This window comes from Narcine bancroftii, chromosome 5, assembly GCF_036971445.1.
Source record: "Narcine bancroftii isolate sNarBan1 chromosome 5, sNarBan1.hap1, whole genome shotgun sequence".
Classification (NCBI taxonomy): domain Eukaryota; kingdom Metazoa; phylum Chordata; class Chondrichthyes; order Torpediniformes; family Narcinidae; genus Narcine; species Narcine bancroftii.
Genome location: NC_091473.1, coordinates 195,259,044 through 195,280,945, shown reverse-complemented (window position 1 = coordinate 195,280,945; position 21,902 = coordinate 195,259,044). Strand labels below are relative to the sequence as shown.

Below are 21,902 nucleotides of genomic sequence, written 5' to 3'. Positions count from 1 at the left end.
TGGGGGGAGGGGGTGTTCACGTGGCTGTGATGTCGTTCACACTGCGATACCCTCCGGGGGTTACTGCGAGGAGTGAACGAGCAAGGGGAGACCACCCCTCTGGACGTTACTGCAAGGGGAGACCACCCTTCAGGGGTTACTGTGAGGGGAAACCACCTTTCAGGGGTTACTGTGAGGGGAGACCACCCCTCTGGGATTTCTGCGAGGGGAGACTATCCCTCTGGGATTACTGTGAGGGCAGACCACCCTCTGGGGTGAACGAGCAAGGGGAGACCATCCCTCAGGGGGTTACTGCGAGAGGAGACCACCGCTCTGGGGGTACTGTGAAGGGAGACCACCCCTGTGGGATTATTGTGAGGGGAGACCCCCCGTGGGATTATTGTGAGGGGAGACCACCCCTGTGGGTTACTGCGAGGGGAGACCACTCTCCGGGAGTGAACCTGCAAGGGAGACCACTCTCCAGGGGTTACCCTGTGAGGGGAAACCACCCTCCGGGGGTGAAACTGCAGGGGGTGACCACCCTCCAGAGGTGAACCTTTGAGGGAAGACTACCATCCGGGGGGTTACTGTGAGAGGAGACCACCCTCCGGGGGTGAACCTACAAGGCGAGACCATTCCTGCAAGGGTGAACGTGAGGGGAGACCAACTTCCAGGGGTTACTACAAGTGGAGACCACCTCTCCCAGGTGAACCTGTGCGGGAAAACCAACCTTTTGCTGGAACCTGACCTCTGGTGACTTGCTGAGATATAGTTCTCCCTCTTGTGAGCTGAGATGCAGTGAGCGATTCTGAGGAAGTAGTCCAGCTGCCTATCCCTGGCATTGTCCAGCGAGAAGGAGTCCTTTGAGTTTCAGGGAGAGACCGGCTGCCTAGAGGATGTATAGTTTAATCAGAGTGAGCTTGGACCGGAGGGTCTGACCTGCAACAGGAATGGCAGTGCATCTGTGCTCTGTACTTGTGGCTATGACAATGCACTCTAACTGTCGCCCCTGACTGACCACTGGCACCTCTCTGTTTCCCCTCCATCCCCACAACCCCAGGGCTGATCAGCAGGTACCCGGAGACAGATAGCGAGACCTTCCCCCTTCCCAAGACCGTACCCGTGTTCTGCCTGCCCATGGGGGCGACCATTGAGAGCTGGCCAGCACAGCCCACCTACCAGCTGCCTGTCTTCTCCACCTTCGTGTTGACGGCAGCTACTGGAGTCAAGGTGGGGACAGGGTGAGGTTAGGAATGAGGGAAGGGGTGGGAGAAAATGAGGTGAGGGGAGGATTGGGGGGGACTGGGAGAGGGTGGGGGAATGTGGGGAGGTAGTGGGGGAGTGTGGGGAGGAGGGGGTGGGAGAATGCAGAGAAGAGAGGGAGGGGGTTGGAGAGTGCAAAGAAGAGAGGGGTGGGGGACTATTGGGAGAAGAGAGAGAAGGAAGGGGGAGTGTGGGGAGAGGAGAAGAAGGGGTGGGGGAGTGTGGAAGGAGGGGTGGAGGAGTGTGGGAAGTTGGAGGGGATGGTGAGGAGAAGGAGATGGAGGGGCTACGGGAGTGTGGGGAGAGGGAGATGGAAGGGTGGGGAGAGGGACACGGTAGGGGAATGTGGGGAGAAGAGAGGGAGGGAGTTGGAGATTGTGGGGCGGGGAGGAGGTGGGTGTGGGTAGTGGAGGGGTGGGGGAGCATGGGATGGAGTGGACAGAGAGGAAGGGAATGGATGGAGAGGGAAGGGATGGGAGGGAGTGGTTGGAGAGGGAGGGTTTGGTCGGAGAGATAAAGAGTGGACAGAGGGAAGGAATGGTTGGAGATTGGGGGAGTGGATGGAGAGGAAGGTGGGGGAGGGGTTATGTGGGGATTGTACAGGCTAGTATTTTAGGTTGTGCTATTACCAGCCCATATCTCTGATGCTGTGTTATATGCAGGTTTATGGCGCTGCCATCCAGTTCTACGAGGCGTATGGCCTGGAAAAGCTGAATGACAAACAGAGGCTGAGCCTGGGCCTCCTGAGCATCATCGACCGGAGGCCCATCCTCACCAAGTCCGTCCAGACCAAAAAGAGCATCTGTGTGCTGTCTCACTGGCCCTTCTTCGATGTCTTCCAGAAGTTTCTGACCTTCGTATACCGCTACTCCATCTCCGGGCCCCATGTGCTCCCCATCGAGAAGTGAGTGATGACCAGTATCCCTGCCTCACTCTGATTGGTCATTGCCCACCCAGCCTCACTCTGATTGGCACCCCAGCCTCACTCTGATTGGTTTCTTGTGTCCTCATCCTCTCTCTGATTGATGACTAGTGCCCCAACCTTGCTCTGATTGGACACTGTTGTCTTTAGCATCCAACTGGTGGCTGGCACCCCAGCCCTGTTCTGATTGGTGACTGGTGCCCCAGTTTCATTCTGATTGGTGACTGGCACCCCACCTTCTCTCTGATTGGTCACTGATGTCTTTAGCCTCCGAATGTTCCTGGCGCAGTAGCCTTGTTCCGATTAGTGACTGGCACCCCCACCCTAGCCTTACTCTAATTGATGAATGGCACCTCCAGCCTCCAATTGGTGACTGGCACCCCAGCCTCACTCTGATTGGTGACTGGCACCCTAGCCTCACTGTGATGGGCTATTGCTCCGTTGCCCCGGCGAGGAGGATTGTAAAACAGTTTTGGTCTTGTTTCAGGCACATCTCCAACTTCCTGCACAACGTCCCCTTCCCATCGCCCCAGCGACCACGCATTCTGGTCCAGGTCAGTGTTGAAGTCGTGTCTGGCCGTGGGGGGGAGGGGGGGGTTGGGGGGGGGGAATGGGAAGGGGGCTGTGTGTTGCTGCACAGGTCAATGTACACGTGCATGTCTGGGTCTTCATGCTCCTGTCCTGGACGGAGGGGGTCTCGCTTACCCTCAACACCCAGCGGAGTGGCAGAGGGAGGCCCCTTCCTCTTGGGCCCTGGAGGCCTGAGTTCAATCCCTGCCTCTGCTGCTGTCTGTGTGAAGTTTGCACTTCACAGCCTCCTCACCCTGCAGAGCACTCTGGTTACCTCCCGCGCCGATTACAGCTTTAGAATGTGGGGAGGAGTGAACTCAAGGAACGTTGCAGGGGAATAGGAATGGTCTGCCAGCCAGGATAGTCTCACTGTGCCGAATATCCTCACCCTACCTCACAAGGACGGTAGGGGACTTCGGAGCAATCCTGAATCATTCACGTTCCCCTATTCATTTCCCTGTGACCCATTCTCCCCACCTTGCCATCAACTCACCCACAGATCCTACTGCGTGTGGTCACCTCGACAACATGCAGTAAGCCAATGTCTTCCTGCCTCCCCCATTATCCATCCACCACCCTTCCCTGGCCACTCTTCCCCCCCCCCCCCCCCCCCCATCTGTGTGGCTGCAGAGGCTGCAGGACCGCCGGAGGCGAATACACGGATACTCAGTGTCTCTGAAAGGACTCGTTTGTTTCTCTTCCTTTGTTGGGGTGCCGGGCAATGCTCATGCCTTCTGGCAGGCAGAAGTTGAAGTATATAATATATATGGTTGGGTTAGCAGTTAGCGCAACACCTTTACAGCACCAGCGATTGGGACTGAAGTTTGAATCCCGTGCTGTCTGTAAGGAGTTTGTACATTCTCCCCATGTCTGCGTGGATTTTCCCTGGGGGCTCCGGTTTCCTCCAATCATTCGAAATGTTCTGGGAATTGTAGGTTAGTTGGGTGTAAATTGGGTGGCATGGCCTCATGGGTCGAAATGGCCTGTTACCATGCTGTATGTCTAAATATATCATATCTTTAATGTGACATTCAAAGGAATTTTTGAATGAGACTTACAGCTGACCAACAGACTGGGGCGGTGCATAGAGTTGCTGCCTTGTAGCTCTGGGGTCCTGGGTTCGATCCCCACCTCTGTCTATCTCAAACCATTCCTGATGAGACTGTACACCAGGATCTGGAATGTGAACCCAGGGTAGGTTGAGCTCTCTCAGGAACAACCCATGAACCAATGGCTGGACCCCTGAGACCACGGATGGCCCATCCTCTCAGGCTGAAGCACCCCAAGCATCCACTTGCACCAGTAGCTACTATGTAACACGGGCTGGGCATACTTGTAAACCCAACCCAAAATATTGGGACTAAACTCACTGCTCATTGCTGAACTGATACACTATCGTGTACAGAACCAACATGGATTGTGATGTGTGGGGGGGGCGTTGCCCAAGAAAGGGGATCCACTCCCATCGGTTGCTCAGCACCTGCTATAATTGTGTTGCAACCATCCTACTCGCCAAAGCGTATGTGCCAGTCCCTGCAAGGCACAGCAGTTAAAAACGGAGCTTGGCTGATAGCACACGGCATTACACGAAGCTCCCGTTGTATGTAGTGTTGTTTGAGTGTAACTGTAAAGTGTTGACTAAGGTTACAGTCCTTCCCCTCACCTGGGTGCTCGTAGTTCCTCGCAATGTGACTGCTAGTGTGCAGGTGAGTGGCTCGGTGTCTCTGAAGGGACTCTCTTTGGCTTCTCCTCCAGTGACTCTTTGTCTGCTGTACGGCAGGCAGAAGGAATGTGTAGGTTCTCCCCGTGTCTGCGTAAGTTAACTGCAGGTGCTCAGGTTTATTTCCGCTCTTCAAAATCGTACCGAAGGTTGTAGGTCAATTGGATGTAATTGGGCGGAATGGACTCGTGGGCCGAAAGGGCCTGTTACCGTACTGTGTCTACATTAAAAATAAATAAATTACATGACAATAAACAAATCCGAATCTGTCAGCAGGCACATTCTTGAGCATGTCCAAGTTCCATACATTCGTCATCTGTTCTTTTCCTGCTGCTGTGGACCTCTCCAGTGAAAGGCAATGCCCCTGCTCTGTGATTCAGCTGCTGCGCATTGCGTGACTGACTGCAACGTGACTGACTCTCCACGCTGTTTTTTTATGTATTTGGTTTTGCACTGCATGCTGTGTGGGTTGACTTGCCTGGATAGCATGCTTTTTACACCATGTCAGTCCACAAAACAATCTACATGAGGAGCAGGAGTCAGTCATTCGGCCCATCGAGCCAGGCAATGAAATCACGACTGGTCTGTCCCTCTACTGAGCTCCACCTACCTGCTTGTGCTCCTGAACCCTCAATTCCCTTACTTTACAAAATCTATCTGTGTCTTGGATGCATTCACTGAGGCAGCCTCCACTGCTTCCTGGAGCAGAGAATTCCCCAGATTTACTCCTCTCTGGCAGAGGCTGTTCCTCCTCATCCTCGACCTGAATCTACTCCCCCATATCTTGTCCCCTAGTTCAAGTCTCACCTTCCAGTGGAAACAACCTCCCTGTTTCTCTTTATCACTTCCTTTTGTAATTCTACATTAGTGTAGCAGTTAGCATAAAGCTATTGCAGTGCCAGTGATCGGGTGAGAATCTGGCACTGTCTGCAAGGAGTTTATACGTTCTCCCCGAGTCTGCATGGGCTTCCTCTGAGTGTTCCAGTTTCCTCCCACCCTTTAAAACATATGGGGATTGGTGGATTTTCTGGCTTGGACCCACTGGCACCTCGTACAGTTGCAGCAGATTATCCCTGCTCCAGCAATGTCTTGTACTAGTACAGAACATGCAACATGAAGTTGCAGTCTGCCTAGAGTTGCCTGGTGCCCCTTACAGAACCCCCCCCCCCCCCTCCGAGTTACTGAGTGTCCATGGATTCGCCTCCAGCCCCCCCACAGCTTATAGACTCCAGTTTGATCCATCAATAACCCGAGTTCCAGATCCAAACCTCCGACACGATCACAAAGCCTTCAGCGTCCGAGGGTCTTTGGGAGCCCTTCTTAGCCTCGGTGCCACCTCAAAACCTGGCTCTGATATCTGATTCCCATAAGCCAGTCTTCGGCAGCCTGCTTCCCCTCACTGGTCACCTCCCAATGTCCCATTGCTACACCTGCAAATAATTCCATTCAATTCAAACACCATGCACGTATGCACATACACACACACGCAGTGCCAGAGGCCGGAGTCGAACCTGGGTCACTGGAGAGAGGTGGTCTTGGGTCTGTCTGTGATGCTCACTGTATACATTTTGTCCATGTGTTCCAGCTCTCTCCCTACGACAACCTTCTGGTCTGCCAGCCGGTGACTTCACCCCTCCTCCTCAGGTAGGTCAACCTCACTCCACCAACCACCCACCGATTCAATGGAGCACACTCCTCACTTCTCATATCCCCTGCCACGGGATCACAAACCTCGCCCACCTTTGCTAACCGTTTTCTCTTTCCCTATGTGTGTGCTGAATATGATGTCCTTCTCAAGCTAAAACCCTGCTGCTTAAATGACAGATATCCCTCTTTACCTGGTTCCTTCTTATCTGGAAGCCTCATAAGCATTTCTGTTGCACCTGCTTCCACACTGTCCCTGGCAGACCCTGTGAAATATAATACACTGAGTAAAATCTACTCCATTCTGTAAAATCTACAGCTCTCGATGTAAGATCTACTGCTCTCAATGCAAGATCTACCACTCACAGTGTAAAATCTACTGCTCACGGTGTAAAATCTACCACACTCGGTGTAAAATCTACCGCTCGGTATAAAATCTACCACTCACAGTGTAAAATCTACCACTCACAGTATAAAATCTACCACTTGGTGTAAAATCTACCGCTCTCGATGTAAAATCTACCACTCTCTGCGCAAAATCTACCATGTTTGGTGTAAAATCTATCGTTTTTGATGTGAAACCTACTGCTCTCCATGGTGCTTGCAGCACCTTCTGTCCAATCTAACGATTAAACTTTTGCCACGTTTTCCGTGAGTTTTTCTATCCATCATGGCGACTTTATTTGTGCCTTGAGGTTTCCTGCCTTGGCCCTCAAACCAGTGACGTTGTACTGACTCTGTTCTGCCTCTCCTTAGCGGGGCCAGTTACCTGAGCCTGCTGCAGAACCTGGGGCCTGACAACACCGTGAGCCTGCTGTTGGCAGTACTCACCGAACACAAGCTGCTCGTCCACTCCCTGCGGCCTGCCGTCCTCACCAGCGTGTGTGAGGCCCTGGTCTCTGTGAGTGCTAGGGGAGGGGTCCCTGGCCGTGGGTGGGAGGAAGGAAATCTTGGTCTTAGGGGAGGAGGGAAATCTTGGCTTGGGGGGTGGAGGGAAATCTTGGCCTGGGGGGTGGAGGGAAATCTTGACCTGGGGGGTGGAGGGAAATCTTGGCCTGGGGGGTGGAGGGAAATCTTGGCCTGGGGCAGGGGGGAGTGTCAGAAATCCTGGCCAGGGGGAGCGGGTAAATCCGGGCTGGGGGAGGTGGGTGGGTGCTGGCCTGGGGGGGTGGAGGAAGATGGCTGGAGGGGGTGGTGGAAATCCTGGCCAGGGTGAGCAGGGAAATGCTGGCTGTGGTGGGGGGGGGTGGTGTGATAAGATGGGAAATCCTACCCAGGAGGGGTTTGATCCTGTCCTGAGGGAGAGGGAGAAATCGGCCAGGAGGGGAAATCTAAGCCTGGGTGGAGGTGGGGGAAATCCTGGCCTGGCCTGGAAGAGGGGGGGAATCCCAGCCCTGAAGGTTGGGGATCCTAGTCTGAGACAACAGGAGTACGGCAACAGGAGGAGGACATTCAGCCCTTCTAGATTCTGTACCCAGCTGGCCCCCATCTCAGGGACCAGTCGAGGCAGTTCAGCCCCTTTCCCAGCTACTACAGGAAGAGTGGGACGTCACTACTCCAGTTGTTCAGGTGAAACCGGGGTTTGGATTCTCTGATCAGTTCCTGCTGCGGTTGGGTCGGGAAACTTTGTGCCAATCTGGTTGATAATTTCTCCCCGCTTTCCCTCCCCCACAGATGATCTTCCCATTCCATTGGCAGTGCCCCTACATCCCCCTGTGCCCCCTGAACATGGCGGGTGTACTGAGTGCTCCCGTGCCTTTCATCGTTGGCGTCCACTCCAGCTACTTTGAGTTGTATGAACTGCCGCACGACGTGATCTGTGTTGACCTGGACACTAACACCATCTCACAGTGAGTGTGGGATCTGGCCCACCCCCAGGCAATGTCCGGGGAGAGGAGAGGAGGGGACACATCCGGAGGTCAGGGGGAAGCAGGCAACTTCAGGACAGAGACTGCAGGGTGGGGGGAGTCAGAAGCTCAGGGATAGAGACAGAGGGTGATGAGAGAAGGTGGGACGGGAGAGAGGGGTGCAGGGAAGGGACAGGGAAGATTGGGGAGGGAGGAACAGGAGGTGAGAAGATGAGGGAGTGGGTGGGGAGAGGTGGGAGGGGTAGGGGGTGAGGAGATGAGGTAGGGATGGCGGGGAAGATCAGAGAGGGTTAGGGAAGGAGGGGTGCAGAGGGAGGGGTCAGAGTGAGGAGGAGGGGGAGTTTCCCTAGGCCCACCTCTGACCCTCTCCCTGCCAGGAACGAGGATCGGAAGAGTGTGTCGGTGAAATCACTGCCTCGCAAACCCAACAAGGTGCTGCTCAGCTCCCTGCACCGCCTGTACCAGCAGTTGGACCAACGTGAGTGGGATACCTGAACCTGGGCCTGATCCCCATGACCCCCCCCTCCATCCCCCCCCTCCCCCCCCCGATCTCAACCCCAGGCCTGACCTCCATGACTCCAGGGCCTGAATCTCCTCTGACCTGGACCAGATCTCCCCAACTTGATCCCCAACTGACCCTCCACAAACCCCCAGGTCTGCTGCTGTGTAGGATGTGTCATGTTGTCCCTGCCGGCACCTAACCCCTGCCTTGGCCCTGACCCCTGCCAGTCTGCTGGATCCTGACCCCTGCCTCATCCATCATCCCTGCCAGACCTTGACACCTGCCAGACTTTGATCCCTGAACCCTGCCGGTCTGCCCGCAGTGTACAACAAGCCAGCAGAGGAGGCAACCCTGGAGGACCTGCTGACGGACTATGACCTGATCTATGGCCACCGGAAGCTGCTGGAGCAGGAGATCCAGGAGGCCCTGCTTCGCTTCATGGCCTGCAGTCTGAAGGGTTACCGCTCCTACCTCACACCCATCACACAAGCTCCCTCGGAGACCACCACCGACTCCAGCTCCCTCTTCAACCTGCAGGGTAAGGGGGTTGGGATGGGAGGGGCAGGGTTCACCAACAGCCACACCACCCACCCATCTATGTGGTGCAGCAGAGGGAGCCAACAGCTCCTGGCCCCAGGGAGCCGGGTTCGATCCCGACCTCTGCTGCTACATATGCGCACGCATGTGTGTGTGTGAGAACGTATGTGTGTGATTGTGTACATGCACATGTGTGTGTGCATACATGCACAGTATGTGCAGGCATGACTGTGAGTATGAATACAGGTCTAGGCACGCAACTGTGTGGGTGCACGGACATGCGCAAGTGCAAATTTGTGTGTCAGCATGTGTGCATGTAAAAGTGCTTTGTCACCTTGCGTTATGCACATCTGAGTGAGTGTGTGTGCGTGCAAGAGTGTGCATGTGTGTGTGAGCATGAGTACATGTATTTGTGAGCACATGTGTGTGCACGTACCTGTACATGGAGTTTGTCCCCTCCCTATGCCCATGAAGTTCTCCCCTATGCTGGCTGCTCTCTGCTCCCCTCTGACACATGGGGTTGGTGGCTTGGCTGCCCTCTTGGCGATTCCCCACTGACTGTGGGGAGTAGAAGCTACAGGACATTTATGGGGTGGAAGAATTGGGAATGATCTGTGAACCAGCACAGACTTGATGGGCTGAGTGGTCTCCTAGCTGCTTCTGCCCCATTCCCCACCCACTTCCATACACTCCCAGTATAATGGGAGAGTATTGCTATTACTGCTCCATGTGGGACTGCACGCCCATTTGTGTGTGTCCGTGTGGGACTGCACGCCCATTTGAGTGTGTCCGTGTGGGACTGCACGCCCATTTGTGTGTGTCCGCGTGGGACTGTACGCCCATGCCTTTATGGGACTGACATGGACTCTGCAATCTCAGGGTTCCTACGCAGCCGAGAGAGGTCCAGCCTCCGCTTCTACACCCTACTCACCAAGACCCAGCTCTTCAGCCAGTTCATTGAGGAGTGCTCCTTCGTCAGTGACAGGCACGCCAGCCTTGAGTTCTTCGATGGCTGTGTCGACAAGGTCAGGCTGCCTTCAATGGGCAACCCCCACACCCAGCAACCCCTCTCCCGGCCCCACTGCTTCGTCATCGGATCCCACTCATATTCCCACCACCCCACCCACACTACCCCCTCCCACCCCAAACTCCCCCCCCCCAATTCTATGGCTCCCCCGACTCCCCCCGATCCCCCGGCTCCCCCCCCCGATCCCCCGGCTCCCCCTGATCCCCTGGCTTTACCCGATCCCCCGGCTCCCCCCGATCTCCCGGCTCCTCCCCACGACCCCCCGGCTCCCCCCGATCCCCCGGCTCCCCCCGATCCCCCGGCTCCCCCGATCCCCCGGCTCCCCCGATCCCCCGGCTCCCCCGATCCCCCGGCTCCCCTCGATCCCCCGGCTCCCACCGATCCCCCGGCTCCCCCCGGCTCCCCCCGGCTCCCCCCGGCTCCCCCCCCGATCCCCCGGCTCCCCCCCGATCCCCCGGCTCCCCCCCGATCCCCCGGCTCTCCCCGGCTCCCCCGATCCCCCGGCTCCCCCCGATCCCCCGGCTCCCCCCGATCCCCCGGCTCCCCCCGATCCCCCGGCTCCCCCCGATCCCCCGGCTCCCCCCGATCCCCCCGGCTCCCCCCATCCCCCGGCTCCCCCGATCCCCCGGCTCCCCCGATCCCCCGGCTCCCCCGGCTCCCCCCGGTTCCTCCCCGATCCCCCGGCTCCCCCCGTTCCCCCAGCTCCCCCCGATCCCCCGGCTCCCCCCCGTTCCCCCAGCTCCCCCCGATCCCCCGGCTCCCCCCCGATCCCCCGGCTCCTCCCGATCCCCCGGCTCCCCCTGATCCCCTCCCTTCCCCTGTTCCCCTGACTCCTTGTTTTCCCCGACTCCTCACTCCATCCACCCCACCCCAGTACCCTCTGTCCCCTTGACCCTTCCCTTTCTCCCTGCAGGTGGACCTGGACAAGGTGGATGCTGCCCGCCTCATCGAGCTTGATGACTCCCAGCGCAGTGAGCACACGGTCTTCATCATGCCCCCCGAGGCCCCCCTGACTGCCGATGGCAAGGAGCCCCCACCGTTGTACAGGTACCTCCGCCCTCCCCCCCCACTCTCCCCACTGTTCACCACCACCCCCACCCAGTCTCCACTGCCCCTTCCTCCTCCCCCCAACCTGCCAGGAGAGCCAGCTTGCTCACGACCCACCTCAAAGCCCTGGTCCAGATGGGAGATCATCCTTGCTGGTGACCCTTCCTTCCTCCCAATATCACTCAGAGACACTTCCCCCACCCCAATTCTCCCTGCTGAAGACTCCTCTTGTGTCAAGCTGCGCCAAAGGAAAACACAGACACAATACTGTTTGGGACAACACAGCTTTATTCCACTCACATAAATATCTAGTTGGGTGCTAGCTGTGCTTACAGTGATCCCAGGGGAGAGGGAGAGAGAGAGAGAGAGAACACACGGTCAGGACCTCAGCTTTATACCATGGGCCTATGGGCTTGAAGAAAACTGAGGTCCTCCATCAGCCAGCTCCCCACCATGACTACCAGCCGCCCCACATCTCCATCGGGCACAAAAAATTCAAAACGGTCAACCAGTTTACCTATCTCGGCTGCACCATTTAATCAGATGCAAGGATCGACAACGAGATAGACAACAGACTCGCCAAGGCAAATAGCGCCTTTGGAAGACTACACAAAAGAGTCTGGAAAAACAACCAACTGAAAAACCTCACAAAGATAAGCGTATACAGAGCCGTTGTCATACCCACACTCCTGTTCGGCTCCGAATCATGGGTCCTCTACCGGCATCACCTACGGCTCCTAGAACGCTTCCACCAGCGTTGTCTCCTCTCCATCCTCAACATTCATTAGAGCGCTTTCATCCCTAACGTCGAAGTACTTGAGATGGCAGAGGTCGACAGCATCGAGTCCACGCTGATGAAGATCCAGCTGCACTGGGTGGGTCACGTCTTCAGAATGGAGGACCATCGGCTTCCCAAGATCGTGTTATATGGCGAGCTCTCCACTGGCCACCGTGACAGAGGTGCACCAAAGAAAAGGTACAAGGACTGCCTAAAGAAATCTCTTGGTGCCTGCCACATTGACCACCGCCAGTGGGCTGATATCGCCTCAAACTGCGCATCTTGGCGCCTTACAGTTCGGCGGGCAGCAACCTCCTTTGAAGAAGACTGCAGAGCCCACCTCACTGACAAAAGGCAAAGGAGGAAAAACCCAACACCCAACCCCAACCCACCAATTTTCCGCTGCAACCGTGTCTGCCTTTCCTGCATCCGACTTGTCAGCCACAAACGAGCCTGCAGCTGACGTGGACATTTACCCCCTCCATAAATCTTCGTCCGTGAAGCCAAGCCAAAGAAGATGGGCCCACCTGGTGGTCAGATGTCATTAGGCCGGGTGCCATGTCTCTAGGCCACCTGTTGGCCGAGTGATGTACCACAGCGTATCATCACACCTCCCCCATCATCCTACCCAATCTCTCATCCACCCTCATCGTGTCACCCAGAGATCCCTTCCCTCTCATTCTTCTCATCACCCACAGACCCCTCCTTAATTCCCCATCACCTAGACTTCACCCCCCCGGCACTTTCCTGTGTGAGTGGGAGGATTCCCGCCCAGAATCATCCTTCCTCTCCAGCAGATGCTGCTCGATTCACTGAGTCCCTCCTCCAGGCTGTTGTGTTGCTCTGGATTCCCATGTCTCTGGGCCTCAGAGGCTGCATTCCCATTCCTGAGCTCTTTAACTGGTGGGCAAAGCTTCTCCCAGACAATGTCCTCGGCTCTTAGATCTCTGCCCATCTCAGCCCCCTGCGCTGCACGAATGTGTTGGAATTCAGCAGCCGGATTTCAAGGCTGGTTCCAAGGGAGTCATCCTCCCAAGAATTCTCACTACATCAGAACACGCTTTAGAGCCAGACTAGTTAACCCTTCCGTCAAAAAGTGAAAATACACACAAATGCTGGAGGAACTCAGCAGGTCTCACGCCGTCCACAGGAGGTAAAGATTCGGACCTGACCCCTTCCTCAAGGTTGGAGTAAAAAGCCGGTAGGCACCTGAATTAAAAGGCTGGGGTGAAGGGAAGACGAGTACAGACCCACAGGCTAAAGCTTGTGGCGGCTCGCCTGCCAGGAAATTTAACTGCCTCGGGACGTCTTGGGCAGCGCGATAACATCGCCTATGCGTGGTGCAGGGGTGGCTGGGAGCCCAGGGTTTAAAAAGAGGGTGGGTCCGTTTGAACTCAACTTGACTGCGACTCTTCAATCCACGACCGCAAGGTGCTAATTTTAACAGGATCCCTGCAAACTCATCAAGCCTCTGTCGAACTCTCAGATAGATACCTCCTTGTCCTTTTCCCTCCAACAGGACCCACCAGAACTCATCAAACCACTGTCAAATATCCAATTAACCTCTTTTGTCTGTGGGTCTGTACTCCTCCCCCTTTCATTCCTCCCTTCTCCCCCAGCCTGCCAGTTCGTTACTTTCACAGTACGTCTCCCTTATCCGAAGTCCCCTGAATACTGAACCAAACCTTTTTCTGCGGCGCTGACATGATGTCACAAGTTGAAACAAAGTTATCACCTGACTTGCCCATGTGGGGCTCTGACGCTCTGTTGGCGCCATTTTGATAACAACGGAGCTCTTGTGTACCGTACAAAGTTTTTTTGGGTACGTGTTAAACATTATTTCATGCTGAAAAAGCCTGCTGTTTCTTGTAGTTGTGGCTGATACAAGTATTTCTGCTGACATGACTGAGGTGCTTAAAGCCATTGTTCCAATAACTGGAAAAAAACAATAACTGAAAACCGTTTCGGATACAGGGAAACGAACTGTAGAGAAAACACAGTCCTGGAGAAACTCAGCGGGTCAAACAGTGTTGTTTATCGAGCAAAGGTAAAGTCCGTAACCAAGGCTTCGGGCTTGAGCCCTTCATCAAAGTACCTCAGACCAAGGGACCCCTTACTTTGATGACAGGCTCGTCTGTTATGTGTCTTTATCTATGTATCACTCCTCTAACACTGTGGTTTTACCTCAGAATTTTGTATTTTATTGCTTTTCACTCACACCTTGAGGAAATGCTCAGAACCAAAACGTCGGTAATACATCTTTACCTCCCGTGGACGCTGCGAGACCGGCTGAGTCCCTCCCGTGGATGCTGCGAGACCAGCTGAGTCCCTCCCTTGGACGCTGCGAGACCAGCTGAGTCCCTCCCGTGGATGATTAGAGACCGGCTGAGTCCCTCCCGTGGACGCGGAGAGACCGGCTGAGTCCCTCCCGTGGACGCGGAGAGACCGGCTGAGACCCTCCCGTGGATGTGGAGAGACCGGCTGAATCCCTCCCGTGGACGCGGAGAGACCGGCTGAGTCCCTCCCGTGGACGCGGAGAGACCGGCTCAGTCCCTCCCGTGGACGCGGAGAGACCGGCTGAGTCCCTCCCGTGGACGCGGAGAGACCGGCTGAGTCCCTCCCGTGGACGTGGAGAGACTGGCTGAGTCCCTCCCGTGGACACGGAGAGACCGGCTGAGTCCCTCCCGTGGACGCGGAGAAACCGGCTGAGTCCCTCCTGTGTTTCTGTATTTTTTAGTACAGTCACAGCATCTGCAGACGTTCATGGTTCACTTCCTTCCATCAACGCTGTGCCAGAACAAGTTAGTTGGCCGTCAGCCACTGACTGCAGCTTCAATCCGGAGAGCTTTCTAATCTCCCAGCAGCCTTTGGCCTCTTTTAATTAAAGGCCTGAAATTGATCTTCACACTGGCTCGTTAAAACCCCCGAGGGTTTCAGAGGGAGGAAGTAATGGCTTCCTTTCCCGAACTCTGACTGCAATCCTCCTGAGACTGATTCTTCCCAACTGGCTGGTTAGAGATGGACATGTTTGGCGTTTGCTGTAACATTCACACCCAGTGAACTAGCAAAGAGAATAACATGGAAGAAGGTCAGAAATGGGAGCAGGAGTCAGCCATTCGGCCCGTCGAGCCTGCCTCCCCATTAAAGGAGATCACAGATGATCTAGCCATGGACCTGGCTCCACCTACCCAGCCCTTTCCCAGAACTCTCAATTCCCCATCTGCAAAATTCTCTCTCTCTGTCTGAAATACATTTATTGCTTCTGTGGGCAGAAAAACCCACAGATTCACTCCTCTCTGGGAGAAGCATTTCCTCCACATCTCCACACTAAATCTGCTCCCCTGAAGCTTGAGGCCATGTCCACAAGTTCCAGTCCCGTCTGCCAGTGGTAACAACCTCACAGTTTCTAATTTCTCAATTTTTTTCATGGTTTTACATATTTCCATAAGGCTCCTCACCCCATTCTCTAAACATCAACTTGTCTAGTTTCAGTCAACTCAATCTCTCTTCATAGGGGAGCCACTTCATCTGCTGAATCAACCATGTGATGGAGAACTTTGCTCAATAATAGTCCAGGGTAATTGATCCCAGTAAGAGAGTGGAAGGAACTTCACTCGTGTCTGACCCCGGGAGTGTGTGAAGGGATGGTGTGGAGGGAGTTTCACTCTATCTGACCCCAGGAGTGTGTGATGGGATGGTGCGGAGGGAGCTTCACTCTGTGTCTGACCCCGGGAGTGTGTGATGGGACGGTGTGAAGGGAGCTTCATTCTGTGTCTGACCCTGGGAGGTGTGATGGCTCGATGCAGAGGGAGCTTCATTCTGTGTCTGAAATGGGACAGTGTGAAAGGAGCTTCACTCTGTGTCTGACCCCGGGAGTGTGTGATTGGACGGTGTGAAGGGAACTTCATTCTGTGTCTGACCCTGGGAGGTGTGATGGCTCGATGCAGAGGGAGCTTCACTCTGTGTCTGAAATGGGACAGTGTGGAGGGAGCTTCACTCTGGGTCTGACCCCAGGAGTGTGTAATGGGATAGTGAGGAGGGAGCTTCACTCTGTGTCTGACCCCGGGAGTGTGTGATGGGACGGTGTGAAGGGAGCTTCACTCTGTGTCTGACCCCGGGAGTGTGTGATGGGACGGTGTGAAGGGAGCTTCATTCTGTGTCTGACCCTGGGAGGTGTGATGGCTCGATGCAGAGGGAGCTTCACTCTGTGTCTGAAATGGGACAGTGTGGAGGGAGCTTCACTCTGGGTCTGACCCCAGGAGTGTGTAATGGGATAGTGAGGAGGGAGCTTCACTCTGTGTCTGACCCCGGGAGTGTGTGATTGGATGGTGTGGAGGGAGCTTCACTCTTGTGTCTAACCCTGGGAGTGTGTGATGTGATGGTGTGGAGGGAGCTTCACACTGTGTCTGACCCCGCGAGTGTGTGATGGGACAATGTAGGGGGAGCTTCACTCTGTGTCTGACCCTGGGTATGTGAGATTGGATGGTGTGAAGGGAGCTACCCTGTGTCTGACCCCGGGAGTGTGTGATGGGACGGTGTGAAGGGAGCTTCATTCTGTGTCTGACCCTGGAAGGTGTGATGGGACGGTGTGAAGGGAGCTTCATTCTGTGTCTGACCCTGGAAGGTGTGATGGGATGGTGTGGAGGGAGCTTCACTGTGTCTGAAATGGGACAGTGTGGAGGGAGCTTAACTCTGGGTCTGACCCCAGGAGTGTGTAATGGGATAGTGAGGAGAGAGCTTCACTCTGTGTCTGACCCCGGGAGTGTGTGATGGGACAATGTAGTGGGAGATTCACTCTGTGTCTGACCCTGGGCATGTGAGATGGGATGTTATGAAGGGAGCTACTCTGTGTCTGACCCCGGGAGTGTGTGATGGGATGGTGTGGAAGGAGTTTCACTCTTTGACTGACCCCAGGAGTGTGTGATGGGATGGTGTGGAAGGAGTTTCACTCTTTGACTGACCCCAGGAGTGTGTGATGGGGCGGTGCAGAGGGAGCTTCAATCCTATGTGAGATGGGGCATTGTGGAGTGCTTTGAGACTCCCTGTGTACCTCTAACAGGTTTACCCTTGTTCTCCTTCACTCCAGCTACTCCAGTCTCTCCTGTTACTGTCAGTGAATGTGTTTGGGTTGGGGATTGGTGCAGGGGATTACAGTGGGGGTGGGGGTTGGGGGAAACAGATGGACCATGCTCTGTGAGCTGGTTTGGTGATTGTCTCGTTCATTCCCTTCTTCCCGGCAGCTACGATGGGTTCCCCCTCCTCAAGGCCCAGCTGTTCGACGACTCGAGGAGCCAGCACTGCCTCAGCCAGCCAAGAGGTAGCGCCCCCAGCAGCCCCGCACCCAGGAGGACAAAGCAGGTACTCCCCGGGAATGGGGAATCATAGGGTCCTGATTGACTGTCCCCTCACTTCTTGGCCCAGATAAGGCCTCCAGCAACGTCTCCCCGCTCCTGAGCGCTTGAGCCCAATCATAACGCCAGCTAGTGTAGTGTCCTAGTGAAATGCTGTTACACTGCCAGTGACTTGGGTTCAAATCTACCCCTGTCTGTCAGGTGTTTGTACCTTCTCCTCATGTCTGTGTTCTGGTTTCCACCCACCCTCCAATCTGTAATGGCATTGTAGGTTAGTTGAAGGTAATTGAGCTGCATGGGCTCTTTGGGCCGGAAGTGCCTGTTCCCGTACTGTATGTCTAAATTAATGAATGAGATAGAGGCCACTCAGTCCCTCGAACCTCCTCTTTCCCCCCCCCCCCAAAGAAACATCAGGAGCTGGAGTGTTCATCCCATTTAATTAAATTACAGCTGGATCTGAACTCTGCTTAATTCCCCACCAATTTAAAAATCCACCTGCCTGCATTTTCAACACGTTCACTGAGGCAGCATCTCATACTTTGTGGGACGGACAGTTCCCCAGATTCACTCCTCTCTGGGAGAAGCAGTTCCTCCTAATCTCCACTCCCCCCTCCGTTGAATCTCGAGGCTCCATCCCCTCCATTCCAGAGGAGCCACCATCAGCCGACTGGACGATAAACTATCCTTTGAGTTCTCCCCCTACTCCCCAAATCACCTTGCTAATTGGGAATCATAGAAGGTTACAGCACAGAAACAGGCCCTTCAGCCCTTCTCGTCTTATTATTCTGCCTTGTCCCATCGATCTGCACCCAATCCATAGCCCTCCCATTCATGAACCTGTCCAAATTTTTTTTAAATGTCAAAATCATAATTATATTCACCACTGCAGCTGGCAGCTCACTCCATCCACCCTTGTGAAGATGTTCCCCCTAAATATTTCACCCTTCACACATGTCCTCTGCATCTCATTGAACCTCAGAGGGAAAAGCCTGCTTGTATTTACTCTATCTTTTTAAACTTCTGTCAAATGGCCACAAGATCGTAGTTGCAAGTCCTGATCCAAGTTCATCTCCTTTATTCCAAATACTCCTTGTATTGAAATAGAAACATTTCAAATCCTTCATCCGACACATTCACTGACTCCAACTGCTTCCTCCCCTGCCTGTCCTCCCTCACCAGCCCACAACACACTGCATCATGCTTTTGTCCTTCTGCCCTATTCTCTGCACTCACATTCTGGTTCCCAAACCGCACCCCCCCCTCCCCCCACGTGACAAGTTTAAACCCTCCCCACAGCTCTAGCAATCCTGCCCGCCATAAATATTGGTCCCCCTCCAGCTCAGGTGCAACCCGTCCCTTTTGTGCAGGTCAGACCTTCCCCAGAAGAGATCCCAATGATCCACACATCTGAACCCCCGTGACATCACAGGCACCAGACTTCACTCCATCGAGGACATCAACGTGTGGCGGTGTCTTAAAAAAGCAGCCTCTATCCTGAAATACCCCCACACCCCAGGCCATGTCCTCTTCACTCTGCTGCCGTCGGGGAAAAGGTACAGGAGCCTAGAGACGAGCACGAGGACGGCTTCTTCCCCTCTGCCATCAGATTCCCGAATGATCAGTGAACAAATACACGGCCTGACTTTTTGTGCCCGATTATTTTTACTTTTTTAGAGTAATGTTGCAAAATGGTTCTAATCTGAATGTTTGCCCTGTGACGCTGCCGCAAAACATTGAGTTTCACGACAGTAAATTCTCATTCTGCACCAACTCTTCAGCCATGCATTCATCTGCCACAACTTCCTATTCCTACCCTCAAGAGACACGTGGCACAGGCAGCAGTGCCGAGGTGACCACCTCCCCTCAATCTCCAATGCTCCAGAGAATAAATACATTTGAAAGCAAATTTAAACATATAACTCAGTAGCAGGCTATTTTGGCCCATGAGCCCAAGTTACACCCAATTAACCTACACCCCAGCACATATTGAACCTAGTCTTAACCTGTTCAACCTTTCCCTGTAATTCAGTTCGTCAAGTCCCAGCAACATCCAGGTAAATCTTCTTGATATCTTTTCTGCCATCATTAATCAGATTAAATTTTAGATAAGGTGTAAATCCTCAAGGTAAATGTAGAAAGCTAGCCTTCAGGAGGAGACATGAGCAGTTTCCTGGAGAAGATGATGTCAAGGCTCCAGGGAATAAAGCCCTCACCTGCTTATCTCCCTCCCTGTTAATCTACCCACTTCTGGCCCTGGAGGTACTCACCAACCTCTGCCCTGTTGGGGAGGGGATCCCAAGGCTGCCCCCTTGGATGTTTGTGGGATCGTGCTCTGCACAGGTCACTAAGCTGTTGGAAATATTCATTGCAGTGACAGAAATAGACCTTTTGGCCTGTCCATACTGACCATAATGTGCCTCACGATGCCATATCCCTTCCTCTCCACCCCCTCATTGTCCCCCTGAGCTGCGTTGAAGTCGGTGTTGAGTCAGATGGTGGATGACCTATCCCTTCATTCCCACAACTCCAGGAGATGAAGCTGGCTCAGAAGGTGGCACAGAAGTACTCAGTGATCCCCGACATGTGGGCCAAGTGTCTCCTGGGCCAGTGCTATGCCCTGTGGTTCATCTACCTGCCCACCCAGGTCCGCGGCAGCCAGCTCAAGGTCCGAGCCCTGCACACTGCCTATGACGTGCTGAAGAAGATGGAGACCAAGAGGGTGGTGCTGCCTGACGAGGTGTGTGGTGCTGGTGCTCTCTCACTCCCCCCTTCACCCCAGTGCTCATGGCCTGGCCTGAACAAGTGGGTGAGGAGAATGGATTTATCAAAATGCACTTGTACAGTGGCCAGGTGCACCGGAATTCCTGCTTGCTGCAGCCACACAGGAACTTGGCTTAAAAAACAAGTACCATCCTAAACGAAGAGTCTTACTGAATATGCCTGAGATTTTCTGATTTTGGAAGCTAAGCAGGCTCACTACTTGGAGGGGAGACCGCCCTGGAACACCAGGTGCTCCAGGTTTCTGTGAGGGGCGCTAGACAAAGTGGTGACTGTCTGCCTTAGGGTGGATGGTTGGCATAGCAGTCAGCGCAATGCTGTTACAGTGCCAGCGATTGGGACAGTGCTGTCTGCAAGGAATTTGTACCTTCTCCCCGTGGGTTTTCTCCGGGGGCTCCAGTTTCCTTCCACCATCCAAAACGTACCGAGGGTGGTAGGCCAATTGGGTATAATTGGGCGGCACGGGGTCGTGGGCCGAAAGGGCCTGTTACCGTGCAGTGCGCCTAAATTTTAAAAATCTGCCAGTCCCATCACAATCTCAGCGCTCCTCCGTGGGGTCCCTCCACTCGGTCCTACTGCCATCAGCTCTGGACAGGCTTTAAATGGACTGTTACAGGAGCCACAGTCATTTATTTTAAAATATCCAAATAAAATTTAAACTTTAAATGATCATTTATTATTAAACTACTGTAATTGGCTTTTAACAGCATCCACTGGTCAGCAGTAAGTGCCAGATTTTTTTTTGGGAGGGAGGTGGGGGTAACTCTCAAACCCAGTGTTTTAGGTGGAAATTCTGGGGTCGTCCTATACAACTAAAGATAGATGATAAAAATTCAGTTACCATGTTGTCAAAAAGAAACCTGGCGTTTCAAGCACAGAGTTGCCGGAGGAACTCAACAGATCTCACAGTGTCCCGAGGAAGTAAAGATGTATTTTTGGGCCTGAGCCATTCAAAGTGTGAGTAAAAGAAACAGGGGTGTGAATTAAAAAGCTAGGGAGAAAGCGCAGGGGGAGGGGCGGAGGGGCACAGACCAACAGCCAAAGGCATTCATTGGGTGTGGGTGGGTGGTCAGGAGAGCAAAGGTGAGAAGTGATTGTCTCTGTGAGTGCAGATGTGGGGGTGAAAAAGGAGAGAGAGGGACAGAGCTGGATGAAAGGAGACCGTAGGGTTGCTGTTGAGAAAGACTGGTCGAAATTATAAGTAGAAAGTACAGTTTCAGTTAACTCTTGGATCGTGCTTCCACACTCGATGGGCCAAATGGCCTTGATGCAGGCTTACTGATGGCCATAAGTAGAGAGAGGTGGAAGTCTCCAGTCCTTGCCTGCTTGGCTGGCACTCCCTCCTGACCATCCACTCAAGGGGGTTGGGGGGGAAGGATGCGAGGTCCAGGGCAGGTGGGGTGGGGGATCCATGACCCCAGGGTGGGGGTTGATATGGGGGTCCATGACCCCAGTGTTGGGGTTGACATGCAGGTGGGGGTCCATGACTCCAGGGTAGGGGTTAACATGGGGATGGGGGTTGACGTAGGGGTGGGGGTTGACGTGGGGGTGGGGGTTGTGGTCCACGAACAGTGTAATCCCTCCCCGACTCCCCCAGGTGTGCCACCGGATCTTGATGCAGTTGTGTGGACACTATGGGCAGCCCGTCCTGGCAGTTCGAGCCCTGCATGAGATGAAGAAGGCTGGCATCACACCCAATGCCGTCACCTACGGGTACTATAACAAGGTGGGTACTATAACAAGGTGGGTACTACAACAAGGTGGTCTGGGGTCATTCTTCCCCCTCCCCCTCCCCCACACTCCCTCTCCCCCACCCTTCAACCCTCCCTTCCCCCAACTCCCTCACAATCACCCACAGGTACTACAGGATGGGCAAAGGTGCATGGGTGGGATCACTTCTCCCCCCTTCCCCAACC

At 54.4% G+C, this 21,902-nt stretch overlaps 1 protein-coding gene across 2 annotated transcripts in view; it reads left to right on the top strand.

Annotated features, from left to right (window-relative positions):
• The window catches only part of dennd4b (DENN/MADD domain containing 4B), a 47,978-nt gene that overhangs the window by 7,515 nt on the left and 18,561 nt on the right, over window positions 1-21,902 (top strand). For both annotated transcript variants that reach the window (XM_069940565.1, XM_069940564.1), the window contains 13 exons: window positions 1,040-1,209; window positions 1,905-2,146; window positions 2,652-2,718; window positions 6,040-6,098; window positions 6,855-6,999; window positions 7,773-7,948; window positions 8,344-8,444; window positions 8,791-9,006; window positions 9,885-10,030; window positions 10,946-11,079; window positions 17,098-17,215; window positions 19,739-19,945; window positions 21,584-21,712. In XM_069940565.1, coding sequence (XP_069796666.1) covers window positions 1,040-1,209; window positions 1,905-2,146; window positions 2,652-2,718; window positions 6,040-6,098; window positions 6,855-6,999; window positions 7,773-7,948; window positions 8,344-8,444; window positions 8,791-9,006; window positions 9,885-10,030; window positions 10,946-11,079; window positions 17,098-17,215; window positions 19,739-19,945; window positions 21,584-21,712 — 1,910 coding nt within the window. The remainder of the gene's footprint in view (window positions 1-1,039; window positions 1,210-1,904; window positions 2,147-2,651; window positions 2,719-6,039; window positions 6,099-6,854; window positions 7,000-7,772; window positions 7,949-8,343; window positions 8,445-8,790; window positions 9,007-9,884; window positions 10,031-10,945; window positions 11,080-17,097; window positions 17,216-19,738; window positions 19,946-21,583; window positions 21,713-21,902) is intronic.